This window comes from Engraulis encrasicolus, chromosome 2 (assembly GCF_034702125.1).
Source record: "Engraulis encrasicolus isolate BLACKSEA-1 chromosome 2, IST_EnEncr_1.0, whole genome shotgun sequence".
NCBI classification, from domain to species: domain Eukaryota; kingdom Metazoa; phylum Chordata; class Actinopteri; order Clupeiformes; family Engraulidae; genus Engraulis; species Engraulis encrasicolus.
In genome coordinates this window covers 21,814,045-21,841,901 of record NC_085858.1, presented here as the reverse complement: position 1 = coordinate 21,841,901, position 27,857 = coordinate 21,814,045, and the positions used below count along the sequence as shown (strand labels likewise).

Sequence of the window (27,857 nt, the reverse complement as noted above, 5' to 3'; positions counted from 1 at the left end):
CCAGTAAGGAACTTTCACATGCACCCCGCCCTCCACCTCGAGCACCTGCCCCCCAAAATGTCGGTGCACGCCACTGATTTCTGGTGCTTTTCTGAAAAGGACCAACATCTTAGCAACATTACCGGTACTACATTACCAAGAGTCAGAATAAGATTTACATACCAGATTAAGACCACTTTGCCTGCCTGGGAATTTCCATGCTGCTTTGCACAATCATTTCAATAAAGACAGTGAGACTTTGTGATTAGTTCTACCATTTTGCACTTAGAGGACAGTGAAGATGCAGCTACTGCCAGGCCTCAAGAGACTGCCTGTGGTTTGGGTTGACTTTGAGGAGAGGGTAAACAAACAAGCCAGGGAGGACCGATAGTTGCTGCCTTGGTGGGTTAGGTCTATGCATCGCTATACCTCTTACTGCAGATGGAGTTGCCGGCGGGTCTATTCCCTCTTTGCTAAAACGAGTCAACTACATCATAACAACATTGCTTTGATATTACCGAGAGCCTTAAGTACCAGATTAAGACATAGAACTTACAATTTTGGTGATAGTAGGTTATAACTAGGGCCCCGCGCAAAGGGTTTAACCCCTTAAGACGCGGCTTTATACATTTGTTGTTACCAGTATGGTAATGACCAAATCGTGGTGCATTACTAAAGGCCTTGTGTTGTGTCATAGTATTGTAGTGCTATGGTAGTTACATTTCAATGACTATTACAGCATGCCACTGGAGGTACGGCGCGCATTAAGGGGATATAGACATGAGCACAGTTCCACAGAAACCAGTGTACTGTGATGAAGAGCATGTGTAACGGAGGCCAACAGGTTGTGGCATGGAATGCAGTAGGCTAAACCTCCCTCCCTAAGCCTCGTATAGTATCCATCTGATTTGTCCTTTAGCTCAGCTGTATCTTGCAAGCCTCCCAAGCCCGAACTGGAGAGTTGACTGGCAGTTGGCGCATTTGAACCCTGAGTGCCGGACTGCGCAGGAACACCAAATTTCACTGGTGCCGTGACCCGGATGGGATTGAGGTACAGGGGGTGAGTGTAACGGAGGCCAACAAGCAGAGTGCGGTGTGGAAAGTTTGTAAACCTCCACTTGCTGACAAAGCGTGTTAGCTAGAATTTTAAAATTAATCAATATATTTTTGATCTATTTTCATTGGTTTCTCATCATTTTATTATGCTACTAGGCGGCCTATGTTTGTATTATGAAGGTTAACGGTGCGCTGTGGGATTGTGGCCAGAGTAGGTATGCCTACTGCAACTACTGTATGCTGCTCACTGTGCTGCCTATTGCCAAATTTCCTTTTTTCATGAATATCTACTGAGTAATAAACTAATACAAGTATGGCCAAAATACAGTAGCCTACGTTTTGCAGCTAAATGTCTATTTCTGGAAATGCAAAATGAAGGACATGGCGGAGGATGAATGAAATGAAATGTATGAAGAGTGCAGTAGGCCTATCTTCACAACGCATAGGCCCAGGGAAGCCGACAGGGGTGGGGGGGGGGGGGGGGAAAGGGATGTCTTGTCCCGGGCCCAGGGAGAGAGGGGCCCCAGAATTGGATCCTCATTACACTGTATGTATTGAATTTGGGGCACTTTCAGATGTCTTTGTCCCGGGCCCAGCCAAGGCTGTCAGCGGCCCTGCATAGGCCTACTTAATTTGATGGTGATTGTAGCCTAGTAGACTACATGATGACAAAGGTAACTTTTGTGAATGGGCAGCATGAATTCTGGAAATGAACTACTAAAATTATTACACAGTGCACCTTTTAAGTAGCCTAGTAGGCCTAGTAGGTATATAGGCAAGCCTAGGCTACTTCTTTTTTTTAAGCATGTTCCCAATTTGCAATAGGCCTACTCAATTAGTTTGAGACTGGCATTGTCTATTAGTCTATTGGGCTACAGCAAATGTGTCGAAACGCACAAACCCAAAAAGGCATACTTTACTATTCCTAGCATGATCTTTTCACTATTGGGCGGCCATCAGGTGAATCAAGTGACTCGCAAAACCGACTCACATCCATGAGGGATTCGATCCGATTCGGAATCGGAAGAGAGTGTAACACCTCTACAATGGGTTGTAGTGGTGTGTGGGTAGTGTGATGGCTGGGCTGCCACATTCCCCAGAAAGTGGTAAGTAACAAGTTAGATTACTTTCACCACGCTATACAGGTACAAAGAAATACTATGCCATCTTACTAGCTTTATCCCTTTAACACGCTCTGAACGTTGGCGAAAGCGTGGCATTGAGGAGCTTCAGCTACTACTAGGTTAGCACTGCTAGCCTTTTTAGCTCCCTTATGGAAAATCCTGCGTTGTACTGCAAAGGCAAAACAGCCGGGTTATCACTGTATTTCTGCAGTAAATGCAATATTTGGAGACGAAAACATTGCACGTTGCTACCTAGCATTTCTGAACTTATTGCAATACACTGGATTATCATGCAATGTTTTGGACACGAAAACATTGCAGTGGGTAGCCTACTGCAGACAAAAACTGCGATTCCAGCAGTTTCCAGAGGTTAAACCAGATCTGTGATGATATTGTTTGCCTCCAAATGTTACGTTATATCCTACAGACATTCTGCATTCAAATCCATTTATGGGATTATTGCTGTAAAACTGCAGTTTTGGTGCTACAAATCCCCCAAATCAATGCAGGATTTTGTTTTCATCCGAGAAGGTTGCCACATAAAGAAAAAAAGCCTGTTTTATCAATGATTCCTCATGCAAATGCGTGGCTACTGCAGTTTTTGCAGGACTGCAGTGTTGTTTTCTCCAAAAGAAACACTGCGACAGTAAGCAACAGTAGTTTTTAGGGCTAAACAAACGGTAGTGCAACGCGGTTAACCGACAAGTCATGGTTCAGAGTAGAGGATGACATTTTTCAGGAATTCCCGTGGGTCCTGCGGGATTCCCGCGGGATGGGAGTCAAAATTTTGAAGATGAACGGGAGCGGGCAGGAGCGGGAATAAAGATGAATGGGAGCGGGCAGGAGCGGGAATAAAAATGAATGAGAGCGGGAATGCTTGCTTATTTTTTCATTTAAAAAGCCTATGAAACGGGAGTGGGATTGACTTTGAGTGGGAGTGGGCAGGATTGGGAGACATTCTTTTTAGGACGGGATGGGATGGGATTTGTTTCTTTTACTCCATTCAGGGAAGGGACGGTATGTGTTTTTTTTTCTGGGACCGGGATGGGACGGGAGTGAAAATCCACTCCCGTGTTATGCTCTAGTTCAGAGTCGGTTGCACGTGACTGCATTGTGTTGCACTATGCCTACGGAAACAGCTGTGGTTCTACACTACAGGGATCCAGTAGTAGGCTAATACCACTTTTTACACTGCATTTTGCAAGCCCTTGATTATGCAATAGAATATGCAATATATATATTTTTTTATAAGAACCCAGGATTTGTGCTGCCCATTCACATGTTATTTTTATGTTAGAGTGTTTTCCACCACCATCAATTTCTAGTATGCATTATGACCAGGAAAGTGATATTTTTCATACGCAAAAAGGTGGATCTTCTCTGTGTGCACCATTTTGCACAAGTAATCAACATCTTTAGCTGCAAAATGTACTATTCTTTGGTCAGACCAGTAGGCTAAGTATTAGTTTATTACTTACCGGTAGTAAATATTAATGAGAAGATCACATTTAGGAATGGGCAGCATAGTTGCAACTTGCAACGCATACTCTGGCCACCATTCTACATACCGGTACATGTTTAATGTTATTGTTGACCTTGAACCCTCAGATAACCAGACTGGACACCGAGAAGGTGACAGCAGCTCATACCTCTCACCCTGTGAGTCTGACTTACACCTGGGAAGACAGAAAATGAAGAGGATATTGGCAGAAATTGGAGAGAGATCATTAATGGTAAAACATTTTTTTTCTTTTTATTTCTCAATTCCATGTCATTATGACAAACTAGAGTGAGGGAAGAACTCACCTGGTCTGTACATGGTGCTGCTTTAACCCTGACCTCAATTAACATAATGGTCATTCTTAAGGTCATTACAATAACTTTGTTCATTTACGTAGCTCCTTACTTAGACTAATAGTTTAGGCCACCAACCCCCACTGCTTTTGTGTATTCATTTGGAAATCTTTAAATATCTAAGTAAGCTTCTTTTTTCCAACAGGAAGAAGGTCCTGTAAAACAAAAGAAACCGAACGAAAACAACAGTGCATTACTCCAAACAATAATGGATTCCGTTAGTGCTGACGACATGGTGAGTTTTCTCATAGAAATGTTTATGTTTTGTGTTTCACTGGGTTTGCTTGTACCCACCTCAGCTCCATTCCATATCAGTTCAACCAAAGCCCTTGTACTTTGTCAAATATACTTACATGTCATTTTCAGAGCACCAAGCACAATGGATTGCCTTTATGAATTAAATAAATGAACTAGTCTTCATAAATGTAAGACTTATCCATGTTCCCTTATTTGTCTTTTATTATGACCTCCTGTTAACAGTACACTACACTTAATATCCCTTTTTTGTTTGTTTGCTTGTTTTTTGTAGGAGCCAGCAGCGACACAAGAAATGATGAAGAGGGAAATTGACAAGCTGAGGAGAGAAATTAAAGACTTGGAGGAAGATTTGAAAAATGAAAAGAAGCAAAGATTGAGGGCAGAGAAAGAGTTAAAAGATTGGAAAGGTGAGTGTTTATGGGCGATTTAAAAAAAACTGTCATTAGACGAGCAGGTGTGTGTAAGGCCGGGGACATGCTTGCTGTGAGCCTGTAATTATTGCACGCAACTGTGTACATGCTTCAGAATGATGCACAGCTCACAATACTGGAGGTACCATGTAAGGGGCTGAGACAGGGCTCTCATTAATATTTTCCATCATGGTTTGAGTCTACCGTGACCTCAACATGGACGGTCGGAAGATCGCCCCTTGCGATTCTGTCAATTTGAACCGTACGAGTCTGCGTACATGGTGGTTGGTGCTGTATCGCTCGGAAAATTGACATGAAATTTGCTTGGCAACACGTCTGTGTTCAAAAATTGCACATGTATCCTCCTGCAAGCAAGCCCCTGGATAGATGCCCCTGGCCGTATTTGAGAAGACCGGGCCTTATCCCTTCAAAAGTTGAGCTAAAGTATCCTTGCCACCAATAAATGCCTGTTCTCTGTTCATCTTTTAAAGAGTGACTGTGGTTAATTCATCAGCATAGTTGTCATCTATGTAAGCTGCCATGGAAGTGCCTCCCATCAGCCTGCTTTTCAGATGTACAGTATTTGTAGAATTAAGATGTCAAGTGGTGTACAAATACACATAATGCCTACATTAACATTTCAAGACACAGATATGAAGAACAGACATTAAAGGGACACTGTGTGAGATTTTTAGTTGTTTCTTTCCAGAATTCATGCTGCCCATTCACTAATGTTACCTTTTTCATGAATACTTACCACCACCATCAAATTCTAAGTATTCATTATGACTGGAAAAAATGCACTTTTCATACATGAAAAGGGGGATCTTCTCCATGGTCCGCCATTTTGAATTTCCAAAAATAGCCATTTTTAGCTGCAAAAATGACTGTACTTGGACCAAACTAGAAAATATCTGTTTATTACTCAGAAAACTTTCGTGTGAAGATAAAATTTGGCAATAGGCAGCCCAGTTTCAACGAGCAGCATAGTTGCAGTACCTTTTTTGACCATTTTCTGCACAGTCTACCTTTAACACAGGTCGAAGTCAAAGGAAAAAAAGTGCAATTGAGGTAGACAAAGAGATTAAATATGACTAAGAAGAAGCAAGGCAGAACTGCGTACATTCATCTGGTGAGAATCAGGCGAGGTACTTTCAGCCAGTGGGTGAACATGAAATAGCGGTAACTGTGGTTCAAACTGGATGCGTCGGGACCAGGGATGGAACTATAGTGTCTTAGGATGGCATGCGTATTGTGCAGTAAACAGTACCTCTCACACAGTCGGCAAAATTTAGTTTTATGATATAATTTTCAATGACTTTCATATGGTCGTACTTCTGATTTTCTGTTTTGGTCTGTAGGTGTAATCATATTTTTTTAATTTTCTGTTTTGGTTCGTATGTAATCTTATATATTTTTATCAGTAGGGGTAGCTGTACTGCTGGAACACTTTTAAGCATGTCTTTGTCTTCTTCTTGACAGACATGCATGATGTTGTTCAAGACTTTCGAAGTGCTGTGGGACAATGGAAGAACACTATGCTGGTTAAACATTTTCCAGATCCTTCACCGCAAGAGGACACCACCACTAAGAGTGGGTGTGAACAGGTATGCTCTCAGAGGAATTAAGATGTTCACGGCCTTGATCCTTAAAATGATGCTCCCATATCCCTTTTAGATTCACCTTGATTACTGTAACAGTATTAGATTTGAGTGGTCCACACAAATGTTGCAAGGCAAAACACTGTATAAAAAATTATAATAATATGGGCTTCAGATGGCCTCCAGTTTGTCCAGTTATCTCAGTGGGAGCTTCAGTGGGAAAATGATGCTCACATACACTTCATGGCCAAAAGTTTGTTGTTCAAGACAGTAGAAATACAAATAAGTAGAAAGTTGGTAACTCACTAACCGTTATGTTAAGCCAACACATACCACAAAGGAGAACTGGGATGAATTAGGCGTAGTCCTTATTTCACAAAAAAGTTACAGTTTGTGCAAAACTGAAAGCTCAACGCTGTCTTTAGCAATCGCTCAATAAAAACTCTGGGTTGATTTTGAAACTCTACTTTTGAGTTAGTGATTTGGGTAGTTTCAACCCAACATTGGCCTCTAAAAATATGTTTTTATTGTAGTCAATTAGTAACCCAACACATTTGTTTGGAGACAACTACAGTATTGCTATATTAAGCCAACACAAATGGTCCAGCCTTTCAAAAAAAAAATCTCAGCATATCGTCGGCCATTTTTTCAGACGTGCTTGAGACAACTGAACTTCTCTGTATCAGGTAAGTTAATCAAAACAAAGTTTTTTTTTTAGTTATTCAAAACAAGATTCAATGCTTTTTGTGGTTCCAATGTAGTTGGTTAACTTAACATTTTTCATTAGCCTACTGAAAGGTGTAGCTGAGCATGCTTAGCTTAGCATGAGCTGCTATCAGTTATCTATCTGATATTCCTACTTTTCAACCAGGAGGTTGCCGTTTTGCATAGCGTCCCTAAGGAATATTTTAGCATGCCAAGTAACCTCTGGGGCTCACAGGTTTGAAATCGTTTTTGGTTTTTGTTTTTGTCATACAGGCTTAATTTTTCAGGTATTTTGCATTGTCAGATGTGGTGCAATCTTTACATTGGCAGATAGAACTAACATGGTATAAGTTGTCAGTTTGTGGAAATTCTGGCTAAATGGCCATGCACACAAGGCATGCTACGTGAGTACTTTTTCAGCTGACACACTGCCCAAATTGAGATGATTTGGGAGGAGTGTCAGTTGGGCTACTGATGTCTGGTGGGGTACAGTACTCATGTCAGGCGAGGTACTACAACTTATTTCAACCTAAAAGTCACATTATTTCTGCAATGAGTCAAGAACTAAACTCCAAATTTTTGGGACATGTTAATGATTTAACATGTTAATGACACTGTTGAGTGTTGTATTCCATACTATTTATGTAATCTGTAGAGCTGTGAAAGAGGTTTCAAACATCAAAACCATTTCTGTGTGGCTTAAATTGACTGATTATAGAGGATGAAAGCCTGATGTACCAACCACCTAATTTAGACTTTCTTAGACTGTTTCTCCTAGAATTTTGGTTTCAGATTCGTGCAAATACAGTTTTGGGGGTCTACCTTGTCACTTAAAAGGCATACCACGTTACATTAAAATCCGTGCCTGTCGGGCCCCAAAGTGTCTAATTTCACATGGAATGACCTAGAACAGTTCTGCCGCTCTACTTTCTACTGTATATCCAGTAGGGCCTACATACTGAGTAGGCTATGCAGTATGCACCATTTCTCTGAAAACGAAATCAATGCTTGGATATTCTATTTTGTTCCCAAATCACTTACTCTGTGTACTAGTATTTAAGATGCAATAAAGACAGTCTTGATTCTTGAATGTTTGACCAATGACATATATGTATAGTCAGCTTGCGTACGTCATTGAATAAGACCTACTGTATGTAGGGCCTATACCATTATGCTCATGATGGTGATACCACTCAGTTAATACACTCACTGTAATTAATGGTTGAATGCAGAGTCTCAACATACAGTATTACTTCATATGACCTTATTTTTTTATTGCTGTGTTTTTCTGGAAGATGGATGATTTTGTACAAACCAAGTTGCTGGAATGGGGCCTGGAGGAATTTCTTCTCATTTTCGAAGGTATGTAACTTACATACACAACTATAAATAGGCTGGTAAATCCAGACGACCTGTTGGCAAATATTATAATTTACAGTTGACATTGACTTGCATTAGTCAATTTGATTGCAAAGTTATTGCAGAAAATTGAAAACTGATCCATAATTACACAATATACATAAAAAATAAACAATTAAGCAAAGTATGTAGGTAAAATGATTCATTTAATTAATTTCCTTTGTAGAGAACAACCTGTGTTGTTCTATGCAGTTGCTACCCATCTGTTGCACTGCTTTGTTGCTGCTTTGTATAGAAATCCATCTATACTATACAGATTTTTGTAGCAGCTACCAAAAGTAATTATTACTTTTATTTAGCTGGACATTTCAGAACTCTTCATTTTTCAATATCCACATGTGCATAATATCAGATATCTTTGCATGCTTTGCAGCTGAGAAGATTGATAAGGAGTCTTTCCTCCTTTTGGATGGCAGCAGTCTACAGACATTGATACCATTCGTAGGTCCACGGCTCAAATTCCAAAAACACTTGAAAGCGTTGCTTGAGGTTAGTTGCAAGTATTACTGTACCTCTGCACAGAAATATATTTTAAAGATAAGAGCAATGAACTACGACTGGTGCACTCAAATCAGTCATCATAGATTGTTTTGGATACAGTAAGTCATTCGATGCCAGCCATTTTCGAATCATAATAGTTAACCCAGCAGTGCCAGAGCATTTTTAGCATTTTAGGTGTGTTTTCAATTGAATTCTATGCTGCCCTACAAAGCAAAAAGGCAGTAACTGCGCAGAGCTCAAAACTGAGTCAGTTGACTTTAAAATGGTACTGCAATCTGGTTGAAGTGTTTTTTGGGAGATTATTGCCATGTGACAGTTTTGTTACTTTATATTACCAACTTTTTTGAAGATCAATCATTTTATTTAACTTTGGACTTTGATGTATATGGCATTAAAGTCATAGTAACTCATTGTAAATGGCAATGCAGTTACTGCCTTTTTGCTTTGTAGGGCAGTATGCCTATCATCATACAAACACCACATCATAAAAAACAGAATTGACTTGCTGAAGCATTATTGGTACTTAACGTTACGATCTGAAAAGATTTTCTTAAGGGTCATTGGCATCAAGTGAGTTTAGTGGGCAGAGTTGTATACACTAGACGTAGAAGTACTCTAGCAGATATAACACTATAACAGATATAACACTAGTATTCTAGCAGATATAACACTATAACAGATATAACACTAGTATTCTAGCAGATATAACACTATAACAGATATAACACTAGTACTCTAGCTGATATAACACTATAACAGATATAACACTAGTACTCTAACACCAGTAGTATGATATTACATGATTTCAACTTTGTAGTTTCATACTACTAGTGTTGTAATTACATTATAACAGTAGTTCTACTTCTACTATATACAACTCTGTTAGTGTGGCACTGCAGTGGTGTAGGTCTTTGTAGCAGGTTTGCTGCGCGCAGCACAGGGTGCCCAGCTGAGCAGAGGCAATGTGTTACTGGCAGGTTGAGATCCAGATGTGCTATTGCATCTCTGTAACCTTCACGGAGCCTAGGCTATTCCTACAGACTATTTATTCTTTCAACTATTCAAGCACATGATAATACTGTTTTCTTTAGGAACATTTTGAGTCTGATGTATGTGGTTTTAAAATACTGTTTAATTGACTTGAAATCACGTTTCTGCTGGCAGGAGCCAAACCGTGAGACTACAGAATGCAGCTTTTCTCAAGGACCTTCTACACAGCAGAGACTGATGATGATGATGATGGTGGAGAATGGAAGCTTATTTGTAAGCTGTGTGTGTGTGTGTGTGTGTGTGTGTGTGTGTGTGTGTGTGTGTGTGTGTGTGTGTGTGTGTGTGTGTGTGTGTGTGTGTGAGCGAGCAAGGGTGCCTTAAGTGTTGAAACTTAATTGTTGCTAGTAATTAGTAGGTACAACTGTTTAAAGACATATTTCAAAATTATTTGTGTATTAAACTTATGTATGTACATGTAATTTACTTGCCAATCCTCATACGCTTCAAAAAATGTAATCATGACTTGTGTAAGTGTTAGCTGTAGTGGCAGATGAATCAAATAAAAATGTTGTCCTGTAAGTAACTAATTCTACACTTTGCAGAATATCCGTGAGATCCTTTGTAGGACGCCAGAAGGAAACAAGCTGGTTACTAGTCTCGATGAAAACGGTCTCATCTCTGTAAATGAAAGGCGGTCTATGGTCCGGATGCTCGTGTCCCACTTGCTGGAGGCCTGTGGAGAGAAGTGAGTATTTCGTCTTACACGTAATATGTACAGTGTATACAGCAGTTGCATGCACAGAGCCACAGACATTTTGGGGGGCTGGTGTTCGAGGGAGGGTGGGTGACATATGGAACTTCTGGCTGCCTTGCTAGGCTATAAAGGGGAATATATTGTGCTGGGGCATTATTGTCACATGCTTTTGATCATCAAGCATTTGCAGATGATCATGTCAACATTGACCACAGTACATTGTGACAAAAGAAGATTGTTCGAAAAGGGCACTCTTTGACCAGCAGCACCTGGTCTCTATCTGTGCACATCTATGGTATACAGTATGTGTAGTAACTATACATGGTGGTTTTCAAAGAGGGTCGAGGGGCCATGGGCTGGTGCCATGAGGGTTGCATCAAATTCGATGAGGGAAATGACTGCAAATGAAGGGTTTATTCGCAAAACGGTGTATCTCCATTTTCTAGAATGTTGGGAAATTGAAATTTTTGTATTGGGAATTCCATTGAATTGCATTGCAAAATGCATTTTGTATAGGGTAAAAAAGTATGTTCTCAAAATATTTGAATGGTAAGAATTCACGCATAGGTGATAGGTCCTATGAACAGTCATTTTCAATAATAAAATGCAAAAGTCAAAAAATGGAGATACACCGTTTTGCAAATAAACCCTTCAAATATTCCCATCTGTGGAAACACTGCTATAGCAATAACCTGTCGCATGTCTATTTCTGTCTGCTGTTTTCAGCCCTACATCTGATATCAAGGCTGCACTGGCAGCGTCAGTTGTCGAGCAGTTTCCCTGTCTCAAGGATTGCCAGGGTAGTGGCTATGTAAGTAAAGCTTTGACTGTATCACGTGACTTACATGGAGTGTTTTAAATCTTACCCATCTTTAGATTTTCTTTAGATTTTACTTGTATTAAAGCTTGTCAATCAGGCAAAGCATATTGCCCTACAAAGGCAAAGTGCAGTACCTAAACCACATTGAAACTGAGGAAAAACCTCCAACAATTGCACAATGGAAAGATAAGATCCAGGGGGTTTATGGCATGGAGAGCATGACAGCGTTCTTGTATTTGAAAATGGAGGCTTTTGTATGGAAGTGGACAAGGGTTGTCATACATTTTCATTTGATATAGTTTTTTTTCTCTGTTCCCTTTGTTTTAATATTATGTATAATTATTTTTATTTTATGCTTTCGCCCTGTACTGTGGATTTGTTGTTTTGCGTGACTGCACTTTTTGAATGAAAATAAAAAGAAGTTCCAAAAAAAGAAACTGAGAAAAAGGCCTTCAAAGCCTTGGTATTTGGTTGGCAATATCTCTGAAATGGGACACATTTGGACCATAAGGCTTTGACACAAGATAAAGGTGTTATTACATTTTCAGTCTAAACAAAAGTTTGACAAAATATTTAGTTACACCTCTTTGCCTTTGTATGGCAGCATAGCAGTGTTTCTGTCCTCTAGTGGACGAATACAGTCTTGCATGACCGGTATTCTAGAAAACATTCTAGCAAGATATTTGACAAGTTCAACTTGAGAGCACTCTGAGCATTTAGAAAGAGGTGCTGGTGGACACAGGCTCTAAAGCTTTTATTTCCCTGATCACTGCCAGGATGCATGGTACACTCCGGCAAGGAAGAGCAAACCAGCAACAGGTTTTCTGGAGGAACGACTTCGGAATGTACGCAAAAGGCTCCACAGAGGAAGACCCACTGATTCAACCGTAACAGAAACAACGTTGCCTGAGTCTCCCATCATTCTGCCAGGTACAAACATAGATTCTTCCATTTGCATCATAATGTATGCATACTTTTCATTGCCCTTGAATCTTTGGCATTTACATTTAAGGTGCCCTGCTGAACATCTTTGTATATGGCATTGTAATTTGTTCTTATAGGCCCAAATATCTATGCTTTTATTCTTCAATATTGTGTTTTTTTCTTCCCCTACTTGTCTCAGAGGCGACTATCTCAGAGGAGGCTGCCTTCCACATGACGGAGTGGCTTAAAGAGAACATGTGGCCACGGGAGCAGGTGACTGACTACATGCAGGAGACGGCCGTCTACAGGGCCCAGTGGATACGCAACAACGAGGCCAAGACCGTCCCAGACATCATCGCAGAGTTCCCGCGCCTGGTGGACACTCCTGGAATGGTGAGGTTCCCTGGCTGTAATCTGGGTTACTCCAAGCCAACAGGGTTCAATTTCTTCGCAGAATGAAGGAATCGATATGTGTGTGCGTGCGTGTGTGTGCATGCTGGGGGGGATGTAAACAACAATGATTTTCTTCTTACATTTTCAATGGTAATGGGAGGCATAGTCCAGAGCATCTAGGTGTCCTGTAAGTCAGATCAGCAATACAACTGAGTGTTTTTTCTTCTAATTTAATCATACTAGTAGTATTGTAGATCTGAAGGGGTATGCCAATGGGCAGTCATAGGTAAGCGGGTAGGGCGTCAGACCTGTAACCCAAAGGTTGCCGGTTTGACTCCCGACCTGCTAGGTTGGTGGGGGGAGTAATTAACCAGTGCTCTCCCCCATCTTCCTGCATGACTGAGGTACCCTAAGCCTACCCTCTGGGCAGCCGAGGCCTAGTGGTTAGAGAGTTCGTCTTTCAATCTAGGGGTTGCAGGTTTGAATCCCCCATAACCTCTCCCTACATCGCCATCCTTGGCTGAAGTGCCCTTGAGCAAGGCACCTAACCCCACATTGCTCCAGGGACTGTAACCAATACCCTGCAAAATAATAACTGTAAGTCGCTTTGAATAAATGAAAGCGTCAGCTAAGTGCAATGTAATGCAATGATGATGATGATGGTACCGTCCTGCCGCACTGTTCCCTTTCGTGCGCCATTGAGGGCTGTACCCTTGCATGGGTGAGGCACAAATGCAATTTTGTTGTGTGCACTGTGCACTTGTGTGCTGTACAGTGCTGTGTTACAATGACGATGGGAGTTGGAGTGTCCCAGTTGGGCTTTCACTTCAATGTGCGAAGTAAGTGCTGTTCCAGTCATATTTACAAACTGTACTTTTTCCTCTTTGTAGCTTTCTCGGGATTTCTCCATTCTACACCCTGATAAATGTAGCAAGTTAACCGAACGTTGGAACTTGCTGTGCGCCGAAAAAATCATCTGCCTGGCTAAAAAGGAGAAGGCAGACCTTCCATCAAACGTTGACAACCTCTCTACAGGTATTTTATAAAATGGCATTCGGTAGCACTTTACAATAACCTTCCGCTATAAACAGTTAATAAACAGTTAGCAAACAGTTAGCAAACAGTTAACTATTAGTTAACTAAAGGTTTACTATACATTTATAGGTGTATACTAAACACTTACAAAGTTTTAAAATATATTTATTAGTCCTTCTGTAACACTTAATAGAACATAATTATAAGTTACTTAATATATTATTAAAAATACTTTTATGATTAATTAACTAACATATCAACAGTAACTTAAGCATAACAAGTGACTTATAAACTGTTAACTAATTATTACTTAATATATTATAATTATTAGTTGTAGTTTACAATTTATAGTTCAATATTAACTAAGTACTTATTATTTAATCATTAATACATTGTAATTAAATGTTTTTTTAAGTGTTAATATTAACTAAACTATTGTTAATTACTTATAAATCATTTAATAATAATTATGTATAGTATTTATTAATGTATTACTAATGTTTAAAATTCAGTATGGGGAACCTTATGGTGAAGTTGGTTGAGCTTTATTAATGTATAACTAATGTTTAAAATTCTGCATTGAGAACCTTATTGTGAAGTTGGTTGAGCTTTACTAATGTTTTACTAATGTTTAAAATTCAGTATGGGGAACCTTATGGTGAAGTTGGTTGAGCTTAATTAATATATAATTAATGTTTAAAATTCAGTATGGGGAACCTTATGGTGAAGTTGGTTGAGCTTAATCAATGTATAACTAATGTTTAAAATTCTGCATTGAGAACCTTATTGTGAAGTTGGTTGAGCTTTACTAATGTTCTAACATTCAGAATGGGGAACCTTATGGTGAAGTTGGTTGAGATTAGTTAATATGTAACATTAAAGTGATACTGTCCCATTTTTGGACATAAGCTCATATTACACCTCCCCTTGAGTCAAGTTATTGAGTTTTACCTTTCCCTTATTTTTTGTTTTACCTGTACTTCTTGTCGTTCTCTGAGTACGGCAGTGCAATTTTTATCTCCAAGCTAGCAGTTAAAATTGAGTTCTGAGACCAGCTAGCCGCCAGCTGGTCTCATAGGACTCAATGTTAACTGCTAGCATGGAGGTAAAATTTGCACTGCCATACTAGAACGGTTGAACATACAGGAGGAGAAAGGTAAAACTCAATAATTTAACTCAAGGGGATGTGTAATATGAGCCTATTTCCAGAAATTGGACAGCATCACTAGAAATGATCACAGTACAAATGATTTTCAATTGGTCTCAAGAAATACATTTTCACACTGTTAGAGAGAAAAGAATGATCAATGATGTTAAACTGTTGTTACCCACTACTGAGTATGGTACACGTCAATGGTAGGCCAGGATCAATGGGCTACAGAATGTGACACTAGGCTTTGGGTAGAGTGAAAAAGATACCAATTAAAAGACAACATACAATATGTTTCTACAACATTTTCACCATTTATATAGAAAACCTCAGCACGCTACAAAACAGAGAACTTGCCAGGGTCACAACACACATTTCCCAGATCAAATTCCCTTACAATACAAATATAATTTCTAACACAAAAATGTAGCCTTAACACAAAACATTAAGTTTCTGTCCTTTTATGTCCTTATTAGATCCACAGAGGCGAGCGCAAGCCGACAAGAGCAGTAATTCAAGAGAGTTGGCCGCTTCACTCCAAAAATGTCCTTTGGAGGATTAAAGTGACGTCCCGTGAATTGAAACAGTCCAAAACAAAAAGGAAAGGATATGGAAAGCAAAATGAACGGGGAAAACCATAATGTTCGTGTCAAATGTCCATCTTGCATAAATAATAATAATAATTATTATTTATTTATCATTATAAATAATCATGTATCCATAGAAAATATTGTATGCAACCCTAATGAAGAATGACATTCTTATATACAAACATAGGATATAGGGAAAAATAATAAAATGGGCATTAACAAAATGAAATAAAAACATCACAAGTAAGAGATTGAAAAGCTTAAATATTTACAATTACCCCCCCCCCGCCCCCCGAAAAGGTTTGAACATTTAAATTGTTTTTTTGAATTGTCCTTCAAAAATTGGAAATAGTCCTTTAAATCCTCAAAAGAGACGATGTAGAGAGTTCCTTTAAGTTGTTCAAAAAGAAAAACAGCTCCTTTCAAGCAGTTCAGTTCAAGGCGTTGAAGTCAGTCAGTCAGTGATGTGACACGAGCAGGCCACAATCCTACCAAATATGCCATGCGCAATGTAGAACAGGATCACATTCGAATGAGTGGGTGGCTCGCCATCTAGTAGTCGACGAATCCTCAGCAGAATCCAGATCCAGCTCAAAAACTCCACCTATGTGAACATATGTCATCAGTTAAGTTTGGTTTATTTGATAGGGACAGACACATCATGTAGCCTAGGCTGTAGAGCAGCATAACAGAAAAGCATCATAGCAGTTACAGCCGTAAGCTACACACCCAGGACAATGTTGAATTCCTATCAAATATCATCAGTTTAAACTTAAAGTTGTGCAACATTTAAAATCAATCTTCTCAAAAGAAAAGCTATGCAAACTGCAAACACTTTGTTCCTACTGCATTGCATACCATTCAGTTAAATAACCATTATCAAGTAAACAGAGTGAATACTATGAAATAACAACATAGTGTACTGAAATTGAGGTAACCTTGCAATTATACATGGGCCCGTACAGTGTTCAACACAATGTTATGAGGAGGGGCAAGACACTGGCAGCCAAACATGTGAGATAAGTTTTTGACCGTCAGCGGTTTCCAACAATCAGAGGTGGAGTTGTGCACAGCTAGGTTCGCGCAGTCAGGTTATAAACAACATTTACACCCATGTATAGGCCTAGAGAATTACACCTTGCACGCAATGGGTGCGTGATCACAGCATGTGAAATACAGTCTGCTTACTCCGAACTCATTTCAACCAGCCAACATCAAACTTAAGTAACTTATTAACAAAACAAAATACAAATTGCAGGTTTCACCTGAAGTATGTGGCAGTGATAGACAATATAAGACTTAGGTTACAACAGTATGGGGAAAAATAGACAAGTTGCCTTACCAAGACGATTGAAACAGAAGAAATACTCGATGGAATACTCCATGGAATCCATACTGAAAAAGAAACACAAAGGACAGGAGAGTCATAACATACACAGGGCAGCCGTGGCCTAGTGGTGAGGCAGCCGTGGCCTAGTGATAAGAGAGTTGGTCTTTCAATCTGGGGGTTGCAGGTTCGAATCCCTCTGACCACTCCCTACATCTCCATGGCTGAAGTGCCCTTGAAAAGGCACCTAAACCCACATTACTCCAGGGACTGTAAACAATACCCTGACATATAATAACTAAGTCGCTTTGAATAAAATGAAAGTGTCAGCTAAGTGAAATGTAATGCAATGTAATGACATCACAGTTTGAAATCATTGGCTCATGGCTCAGGAGTACATGATCAATGCAAACAAATATATCTCCAGCACATGCATTAAGTTTTTTGTCTAAAGTAAAATGTATTCCATGGCAAACTATTACCAGTTTTTTTTTTGTTTTTTTTTTGTAAAGAGGCTTGGTTAACACATGCCAGTTGAATTATGACTGAACAAACTAACCACGGTATGCGAATGATGATTCTCCTCTTTGGCTTCTCTGAAGTCCAGGCGAACAAAGTTGGCAGGCACAGCATCCTTTATTAGCGTTGTCATACCACGGGTGACCTTAACAAAGCATTGCTTCTCAACGTGCTCAGATCAAACCTCGGTCTCAGCGTTGATCTGTAACCATAAATACCAGCATGTATTTTAGTTAGTTAGCAAAACAACTTCATTTTGGCACAAGTATGCTACTGGTTCTGGTAACGGTGGTAGATGGACACTCCCAACTGAGATCGCTCCCGGACGTGCAGTCCCAGGTGTTTCTATCACTCCCGGACGTGTAGTCCCACCCGATTATATTTCACGTATTATCATACACTGCCACATACAAGTAGGGTTAGGTTTAGGTTTAGGGTTAGGGTTAGAAACAAAAAACGAACATCAAAAAGATAACTAGCTCCGTTATATGGCGGTGGGACCGATAGTCTGGCTAGTGGGAGCGAGCCGACAGGGGAGCGTCCTGCGTTGGGAGCGTCAATCAGGGAATCTTCTGGTAACACATCTGGTAAGCCATCGGATCGCTTAACACAAAATTGAAAGCATAATTTTGAAATAGCGATCTGGAAATACCATATAAATGTAGCGTTGTGTAATTACACATTCATAATTTTTTAATTAGGCTACATGAGTCATGACAAGTTTGGAGAGCTAGCTTATTTGTGCTAGCTAATGCGTATGATTGGACATAATTATGCATCTTACCTTGAAATATGGACCAGGATCCCTCTTCATGTGATTAATTCATTCACGCCGAAGTGCCTGCTCTTTGGCGAAACGGTGGAAAGTCTGTCCACGGTAGGATTTGTTTCTCTTTGAGGACGTAGGACTACATTTGGGCACACAGCAGTGAGGCGCCAAACAGCTGGTGTGCAGCCGGGTGTACCCCTGAAGTGTACCCCTCAACGTCTTTAGAAAGTTCCGGGTGAATAAGGCGAATTGAAACAAAACAAATACTCGATGAAAGGAAGCCTCTAGTCTTCAAAACTTACATAATTCACAGAGCTGGACGCTCAGTACTCGAAAAGGAAACTTAAACTCCATAAAAAACGAAATATTTTCTTTTGATTGTTTCTAGCTCCAAAGAAAATTCGACTGGCTCGGCAGACGACAGACTGAAGTGAACGGCTCCAAGGGAAGCCACAGCCGGTTTCAAAATAAAAGTCCCAATTCGTAATTGTCACAGTAAAGGTTCTGCTATTTCAAATTCATTTAAGTCATGTTTTTAGCAATAACAACCCATCATTAATTCATTGTTTCACCAGAATTACCTCTATTTATTATCCCATTTTGCTGTGTATGCTTTTTATAAACTATTTATTTTACATTTTCAATAGGCATTTGTCGACTGGGTTGCAGATGAAATTATCAAACAACTAACAGCATACAATAGGCTAAATAAACAGAGGAAAGATATCAACCTAATCAGCTGATTTATTTTATTTATTTCAATGACTTGAAAATAGAAGACAGTTCAGTGCAATAGAAACTTTAACTTAAAGGTGCAATTATATTTACCAATATAAAACATAAGATTGTTTATGACTGAAAAATTGGGAAGGTGCACTTTTTTGTGTATTAATGTAATAAACATTAAAACCACTGCTAAAACAAAATATTTGGCCACCAGCCTTGAACCACAAGAGTACAACAGTAGGTGCCATCCCATTGCCAACTAGGCCCTCATAGGCCTATTTACACAAGAGGAGAAGAGAAAATAGAGAGGGAAAGAAGAGAATGATAATAGTAAGGGTCGACCGATATATCGGCCGGCCGATATATCGGGCCGATATTAGCGTTGTTCAGGTGTATCGGCATCGGCCGATACACATGGCCGATACGGCCGATACGCACCCAGCGTCATTTACAAGAGTCTTTCATGCAGATTATGCACAATTTTGTTTATTTTTTTATTTTTTATTTTTTTTACACAACTAAAGACTATTAAGAGTCTGTCATGCACATTTTTGTTTATTTATTGTTATTACTATTATTTTACATTTTTTTGTTACTTGTTCTTAACGTCAGTTCAGTCACTTGAAATATTTATTATTTTATGTTATTCAGGTTTTATAAAAGCACCAAGACACTTAATTTTTGTATTACTTGGTTGTTCATTGTTCATTGTTTTTTACTTAAAGTTCTACCTCAATTTGATTATGTTAAATAAATGGCTATTTATTTTTAACTTGAGACCTGGAATATTTGTCATTTTTTAAACTTTTTTTTTAACCCATATCGGTATCGGAAATCGGGTATCGGAAATCGGGTATCGGCCATGGGCCATGGGGAAAAAATCGGTATCGCATCGGCCATCAAAAAACCCGTATCGGTCGACCCCTAGATAATAGAATGGAGGAAGAAAGGAGAGATGGGTGAGGAGGAGTGAATGGCAGAGAGGAGTTGTTCTCTTTCTCTTGCGCACACAGTCTTCTCTCTGTCCACCCTCTTTCTGTCTCTCCCCTCCCCTCTCCTCTCCTCTCCTCTCCTCTCCTCTTCTCTCCCTCTCCTTTCCCCTCTCTCGCTCTCCTCCTCTCCTCTCCCTCTTCTCTCCTCTCTCTCTCTTCCGCTCCCTCCCCTCTCCTCTCCTCTCCTCTCCTCTCCCCTTCCCTCCCCTCCCCTCTCCTCTCCCCCTCCTCATCTCCTCTCCCCTACTCTCCATCTTCTCTCCTCTCCACTCTCGTCTTCTCTCCTCCCTCTACTCTAACCTCTCCTCTCCCCTCCTCTCCTCTCCCCTCCCCTCCTCTCCCATCCTCTCATCTCCTCTCCTCTCCTCTCTCCTCTCCTCTCCTCCCCTCTCTCCTCTCCTCTCCTCTCCTCTCCTGTCCCCTCCCCTCTCCTCTCCTCTCCTCTCCTCTCCTCTCCCCTCTCCTCTCCTCTCCTCTCCTCTCCTCTCCTCTCATCTCATCTCCTCTCCTCTCCTATCCCCTCTTCTCCTCTCCTCTTTTTCCCCTGCCCTGTTCTCCTCCTCTCCTCTCCTCTCCTCTCCTCTCCTCTCCTCCTTTATAATTTGTAAACTACAACTAATAATTATAATATATTAAGTAATAATTAGTTAACAGTTTATAAGTCACTTGTTATGCTTAAGTTATTGTTGATATGCTAATTAATTAATCATAAAAGTGGTTTTAATAATATATTAAGTAACTTATTATTATGTTCTATTAAGTGTTACGGAAGGACTAATAAATATATTTTTAAAACTTTGTAAGTGTTTAGTATACACCTATAAATGTATAGTAAACCTTTAGTTAACTAATAGTTAACTGTTTGCTAACTGTTTGCTAACTGTTTATTAACTGTTTATAGCGGAAGGTTATTGTAAAGTGCTACCTGGCTTTCTCATTCACTGATATGCAAACTCACTTGCTCACATGCTTCAAACTCACTCACTCACTCACTCTCTCTCTCTCTCTCTCTCACACACACACACACACACACACACTGACACTCACTCACTGTATATGGCTGCACGATATATGACCGCTTTCCACTCTGCCACATTCTTACAGTGTATCCATTGTCCTTGTAATAATTTGCAGAGCGGCGAGGAGAACTAGCTTTGCAGCTCCTTCCCAGGCTTATACCATTAGCACCATACAAAGTTGGAAAGAAAGTGTCCCGTCCAAGTAAACGTGAATGTCAAAAGGCATTCATTGATGAGAAGCCGGTAAGTTGAGACATTTCACTTCCAATTAGGTATCCAATTCACTTCCAATTATTCCAATTACCAATAACGATGTGTGTTGTGTTGTGTCATCAGAGGCTAAGTGTGAATAAACCAATAGCACGGTCATTTCAGCTCACTAAATGCTGTCAGTAGGACGAAGAAAAAGACAAATTGATTCCACATACATCGAATTCTGAACTGACCGACTAACTAAGTGAATGAATTTCAAATACTGATCCATTTTCATTTTCCATTCACGGTTAATCCACCCATTCAGTTTGGAGTTTGTTATTTAGTCTGTCAAGATTGGAGATGTTTGTCATCACGGTTGTATGTGAAAAATAAACCACTCTTACTCTTCCTATGTGGACACCGATGCTGGGGGAAACCCCTGCACTCCTAGGGTTGAGTTCAGTCTAACAGTCTGATTTGCCCCTCTCTCATCGACAGGTTGGAACAAACCTGGCGGAATACCTGTCTCAGACAAAGACAGAATACCCGTTCGTGCTGATGCTGGGCGACAGTCATCAGTGTTCCCAAGCGTTCGTGATCATCAATGGAGCTGCTCTGGAACATCCATCCCTTTTAAGTGCCATAGATACGTGTTTCAAGGCCTTCTTTGTCTTTAATATTCAGTATCCACATGAATGTGCACAGGTCTGGGAATTCATACAAACGGTGTTTGAAATCCCAGGACCTGTGCGTCCGTGTGTAAAAGTAATGAGGGCACAGTTTGCCATGTAGCGTGGTGTAGTGTCATATGGGCTGTGCCCATGTTCAAAATTGGGATGCGTATGTTTTATGATTTAAGTTTGTGGGCATTTCAGTTGGAGGCCTGGAGGCCTGTTTGAGTTATGTCAATGCTATCTGTGGACATTTGGGCTGAGACTGCGTGTTTTTTTTACATATACAGTATATATATATATTTGAGGTTTCTGGCCGTTTCGATTAGAAGCCTGGCAGTCTGTGTTCATTTTTTGTACCGTTCTCAATGGCAGTTTCAGTTAAGAGCCCTGTAAATATGTTTGTTTAATACTCAATGTTAGTCCATGGCTGTAATTGGATATAGGATTGGATATGGGTCTTTTTAATACTTCATGGCAGTATATGGTTGCTTCAGTTGAAAGGATGTATGTGTTTTAGACACTGTACCCTTAATGCTGAATAAACTGGAAATACTGATGTTGATGTACATCTGTGTTAGTCTGTGTTTGTCACATTGCTATTAATACACATAAGATGATATAGCTGACATAATCGGAAAAAATGTTGATTATTGATTTTTTACATTATAATGAATAGTAATCCCCCAAAAAGTAATAAAAGAAATGAAGTCTGGGTGCCTCCAGGTGTTTTCAGGTGGTGTTGTCGTAAATCTTATCCAGAGAAAATGGGGAATTGCAGCACAATGGTAGACTTAAATGGCTGCATGATATATTTTAGTAAACAAGACATTATTTTTAAAACAACTCATTTTTTTAACCAAACTTCTTGGTCACACACTGATATTTAGTTTGTGCAACTTTAGCTTTGATAACTGCACGCATTCACTGTGGCATTGTTTCAATAAGTTTCTGCAATGTTGAAATATTTTACATCCGTCCAGTGTTAATGGTGCACTCTGTAGGATGGTGGCCAGAGTAAGTATTGCAACTGTGCCTAGGGTATTGAACCTTTGCTGCCTATTACCAAATTTCATCTTTTCATGAATGTCCACTAAATAATAAAATAATATTAGTAGTAGTAATTATAGTTGCACCTGTACCATTTTTTGGCCCTGATACCGATACCCGATACCTGGCTGTGCAGTATCGGCCGATACCGATACCACCCTATTTTAAATGTATATATATGAAGGGCTGCTGTGCATACTACTTGGATGTAAAATCATTGCATGGCTTTGTCAGGCTGCTGCCTACCTTTGTGAAACAGGAAAAAGACTAATAGTAAAACTTTTAAATACCTCTATGAAATAACTAATTTCAAGGCTGTTTATGTGTCATACAAGCATCTGTAAATGGTTTCGGTGCCCTATTTGTTGGTACTCGCCGATACCGATACCACCATTTTAGTGCCGATCCACTTGTCGATCCATACTAGTATGACCAAAGAACAGTATACAGTTTTACAGCTACAAAAATTCTATTTCTGGAAATTCAAAAGGATATGGAGAAGATCCCCCTATTCATGTATGAAATGTACTACTTCCCCAGTCATAATGAATACTTAAAAGTTGATGGTGGTGGTATTAGTGAATGGGCAGCATGAATTCTGGAAAGAAACTGCTAAAAATATTACACAGTGGACCTTTCAGATTTTTCTCCTGGATCTTGAATGGATGATGGTGGTTGAGTCTGCCTTCAATGGGGTTAATGTGTGGACTGATGCAGTGCTTGGAGTGTAAAAAAAGAGGTGCAGGAACCCTGGTTGTCTGAAAAAAAAACATCCAAAAAGAAATGCAGGAACCCTGATTTTCTACCACAGAGTGACTGTCCGTGACAGCAAAAAGGAGGATGTATTTTTGGACGGGGGTTTGGGGGTTTGTGCGTTTCTTAGATGCAATTTCATGCATTTTAATGCATTTTAATCAATTAGGCGTCCATCTTAAGATTAAGTGCAGGAACTCTGATGATGAAAATGAAGAGGTGGGGGAACTGAGTTCCCCTGAGTTCCCCCCCTACTTCAAGCACTGGACTGATGTGATGGCCAATACATCTGTGAAAATGTCATCTCACTCATGTTCCCTTTGACCCACTCACAATGTAAGCCTGATAAATCCTGCCATGGTCATTTTGTAATATGAAACAAAAGAAAAGTTCTATGAATGAAAGAGAAATTCCATTGATGGAACAACCTGGTTATTCAGTATATTCAGGTTGTGAGTTGACCTTACTCTTTGAGCACATACTGTTACTGTTACTCTGTCCTCCTTAACGACTGTGGAAACCCCAGGTCATACAACTTGATTCTTTTTGCCAAGATATGCAGTGAAGAAGCTTTGTGTATGTGACTAATGGTATTTTCACATATAGTCCTAGTGAACAAAACTCAGTCCTTTAAGTGGACCAAAAAGTGAATCGACAGCAAAAGGACTCAGTTCTGTTTCTGTTCATACTGTGAGACTATAACAAAAACAACTGGCTGCTCTTTCTGGTCCTGTTAGGCTTTTATGGAGTGTCAGTCCTCTTTTTGATCGCACACGGTCCTCTACAGCTCTCCTTAAGTGATTTCACCTATTCACAAGTGTAACTTGTCAGGACTCAAAGCGAACTAAACTGAGACCATGTCAATAAAAGTCAGTACAGTTCACATACATGTATGTGCGAGAGAAAATGCAGAGTCACAGGTATACAATGAAGTGAGCCCTTTATGCACGTGGGCTATATCTGGCCAAATGTGAAAATGAACAAAATATTGGATTTGGAGGACTTTTGAAAATTGTCATGCCATACGAAAAACATTGAATAGCATAACAATATCAATTAATTAATTCAAGCATAATGTAATTGGCCATTTACAACCTGCAATGTAAACACAGATCCACTAAATCCTTTTTTTAATTTCTTGTATTTAAGGAGGACCCAAAATGGCTTGCCATTGAAAAGGGCCTGAAGGTCCGCAAGTCCCTGTACAATCGCATTACCACCGCCGACTACAAGAAGTACACGTGCCAACTTTTAACGGCGGTCTTTGGTCGAGAAATACTGGCCACGCGGTCCTTACACGGCCGCAAGTCACACAACTCCTTACATGCCACCAAGGAAGCCCTCCCAGCGCAAGAGCTGTCAGCTCTGATAGGTATGTAACTACTGTATATAGATGATGGTACACAGGGCAGCTTTTTGAGCAATGTTGCTCAAGGGCAGCGGAATGATTGGCTCCTAATTTTCAGATAAAACTAATGAGAAAATATGTCTACTGCAGAGAGCTGTCAGCTTTGATAAGTATGTAACTGTATATTGATCAGGGGTCCCCAACCCTTTCCTACTTGGGGCCCACTTCACAAACGTTTCACAAGCGTTCTGGGCCCACGTCTGACCCAATACACCATAAAACTTGAATAAATAGTCAGTTGCAACACACACACACACACACACACACACACACACACACACACACACACACACACACACACACACACGACTAGAAGATGGTTGCAAGGCCCACTTGGAATACCTTCTTGGCCCACCAGTGGGCCCCTGCCCACAGTTTGAGAATCACTGATATAGCTGCTGCTGCTGCTGATGATGATGATGATGATGATACACAAGGCAACTTTTTGAGCAGTGTTGCTGGGCAACGACATGATAACGACATGATAAATGACATCATAAATGATGATTTTATCATCCTGATAAAAGTATTGCAGTGATAAACTGTCCAAATAAAAAGAGTATATTGAGAGTATATAAGATATTTTTTTGTCAATGTCACTTTTGACTGCAGTGTTCAGAATGTCAACACATGCTGTCATCAAGGGTTGGTGTTGTCAAATTGTGTTAATGTTGCCATATTCAACAGTTACACGTTCTCTGAGCTTGGTTTATAAATGTTATTAAAATGCTGTATATGTCCTCCTTTTGAAAGGACGAGGTGAATTGCAAAATCCTGTATATGCTTCAGTGCTTTCTATTTCTTTATTTCAGAGCACGTCCGCAACAAATTTGGCGTCCCGGTAGGAGTAATAAAGGCAGTGATACGGTCAAAACTGAATAATGAAGACAAGCTGTGGAAGAAGAGAGGCCTTCAACAGTGACTGCTTTCAACACTTCATGCCAAAAATGCAATATTGCGCTTTTCATTCACTTAAATGTCCTCATGCTCCCATGTTTTGTTCCTGTGTTGTTGTTGTTGTTTTTAAATTATTATTATTGTTGTTTTCAAAATAATGGTGACGTCACTTAGTGAGCTCTGTGATGAGTATGACTCAAATAAATGACACCTGAAAACTCGTGAAAATTCACAATCTGCACATTTGTATCAGGGGAATTTATCACAGTGTGGCTTGTGATTGTTATGGTCTCATTGTGTGAATCACGTGTATCAAATGAATACCATAGGGGCAGTCCAAGCAGCTGGTTAGGTGATCAACCTGGTTATTATTACCTGGTTATGTTTTTCGGTGGCATTGGTTTATTTGTCTATCTGTTTGCCTGTCTGTCTGGTTGTCTGTCAGTCTGTCAGCAAGATAAGTCAAACGTTATGAGCGGAATTTGATGAAATGATGTGGTGGTGTTGGAAATGACAAAGGAAACATATGATAAAATTGGGTGATCCGGATCCAGGATTTAAAAAAAAAAAAAAGATTCTTCACCGTTGCAGGATAGGGTGAATTTGACATTCCAGTGTCTAACTCCACAAAAACAAGGGAGAAAGACTTGAAAAAATTAGGGTGTGACATATATAGTCAAATGTTCTATCAAACAGCTTCCTTGGCAGAGGTCTGTACTCTCTGAGTGCATTTCTAGTTGCCTCTGGAATTAGTTTACTATCCCCTTACACCCATCAGATCAGACTAACAACAATTATTATATGGTTGTGACGTCATCGGTCGAATGCTCCATTCATTTCAACGGGGCTCCCCAACGTTCGCACGTCTGTTATTTTTCGATAACGGACGGGTTGGTCTATAACAGACCGCTGTCAATGGCAACAAGACTTTTCACTGCTAAAGCGACTTTTCAACAAGACTCTAATCAGCTGCTCTGATAGACAACACCTGTTGTCCTGGCTACCTAGCTGTTGCCTAGCGGTGTTCCACAACGGCACTGTTTTGTTTTGCGCAGCAACAATCTTAACATTAAATAGGCCTAAATAAATGTCCCCGCCATGTGTGAGTCATTTAACTATACCTATCCATATAATAAGTGGGTTAACTTTCGGCGAGTCGGTCGCTTTGTGGAATAGCAGCACTTCAGAGTGCTGCTACAGAGTGCCGCTCCGCGTCGGGGTCTAAAGATTCTCTCTGTCGTGCTGCTATTCCACGGTAGCGACCTTCTCACCGAACGTTAACCCTTACTTAATTTCTGTACCTATTTCAAGTGTGCAGTAGCGTAGTCTAGCCTAGACGAGTGTTATATTACTGTTTTGCATAGCCTCTCCTGCATAAAAAAATATTGCAGGACACAGAATTTCTGGTGTTGTGTAGCCTAGGCCTTACTTGTCTGTAATTGACCTACAGTAGCATTAAACAAGCTACAGTAGACTGCACTATGTCTCGGCCTACTATATTGCAGTAATAGAAAATTGGTGATAAAAACACAGTATTTGAGCTTTATCCCTTCATGTAAATGATATATTTGATATGGTGAAAATCGAACTGAGCTGCATGGTAGAAGAGGTCAGGAGGCTGCTTGTGAAACAGCGTCACCATGTGGCATCATCGTCCTGAACGACTATGGTTGTTCTTCATTCATTCAACAAGTCTTATGACTTGGTTATTACAACGTAAACAAGTGGCCGAAGCACTGCTTACCAAGGTCATGGAAGGTTACCCTGTGCAGTCCAATACTTAAAAAAAAATCCAGATGCCCAATGTGGGGTCATAGAATTTCCATAATGTTCACATCGATAACGTCGTCTTTTGGTAGGAGCGTTATGGACAAAGGCAATTAAAGTAATTTTGTGAAATTAGTCAGCCACCCTTTCACGATAAATGTTTGTTTCCAGAAAGCAAAAAATAATGTCTTCCCTGTGCGA

At 40.0% G+C, this 27,857-nt stretch overlaps 1 protein-coding gene and 1 long non-coding RNA gene across 4 annotated transcripts; one reads left to right on the top strand and one right to left on the bottom strand.

Annotated features, from left to right (window-relative positions):
* Positions 1–1,988: 1,988 nt before the first annotated feature.
* LOC134435017 (uncharacterized) lies at positions 1,989–22,350 on the top strand. Of its 2 annotated transcripts, XM_063183742.1 has the most exons (15): positions 1,989–2,141; positions 3,768–3,892; positions 4,159–4,248; positions 4,543–4,678; positions 6,164–6,288; positions 8,283–8,349; positions 8,780–8,895; positions 10,072–10,170; positions 10,500–10,642; positions 11,378–11,462; positions 12,248–12,401; positions 12,595–12,788; positions 13,679–13,823; positions 21,031–21,158; positions 21,609–22,350. In XM_063183742.1, the coding sequence occupies exons 1-15, from the start codon at positions 2,111–2,113 to the stop codon at positions 21,900–21,902; spliced, it is 1,932 nt and encodes a 643-aa protein (XP_063039812.1). In that variant the 5' UTR covers positions 1,989–2,110; the 3' UTR covers positions 21,903–22,350. The 2 variants fall into 2 exon arrangements, with proteins under 2 accessions (XP_063039812.1, XP_063039821.1); XM_063183751.1 differs by lacking the exon at positions 1,989–2,141 and having other exon boundaries at positions 3,812–3,892; positions 4,163–4,248.
* Positions 15,890–18,455, bottom strand: LOC134435026 (uncharacterized). Of its 2 annotated transcripts, XR_010031968.1 has the most exons (4): positions 18,194–18,455; positions 17,450–17,611; positions 16,906–16,958; positions 15,890–16,167 (listed from the first exon to the last, which is right to left on the bottom strand). It is a non-coding gene; the product is annotated as an uncharacterized LOC134435026 (long non-coding RNA). The 2 variants fall into 2 exon arrangements; XR_010031969.1 differs by lacking the exon at positions 18,194–18,455 and having other exon boundaries at positions 17,450–17,625.
* Positions 22,351–27,857: the final 5,507 nt, after the last annotated feature.

Excerpts from the sequence above, each read along its gene's own strand:
- LOC134435017 (XM_063183742.1), top strand. The coding sequence starts at position 2,111 with ATGGCTGGGCTGCCACATTCCCCAGAAAGTG. Across the intron at positions 6,289-8,282 it reads CTAAGAGTGGGTGTGAACAG|ATGGATGATTTTGTACAAAC; the intron begins GTATGCTCTCAG and ends TTTTTCTGGAAG. Across the intron at positions 12,402-12,594 it reads GTCTCCCATCATTCTGCCAG|AGGCGACTATCTCAGAGGAG; the intron begins GTACAAACATAG and ends TACTTGTCTCAG.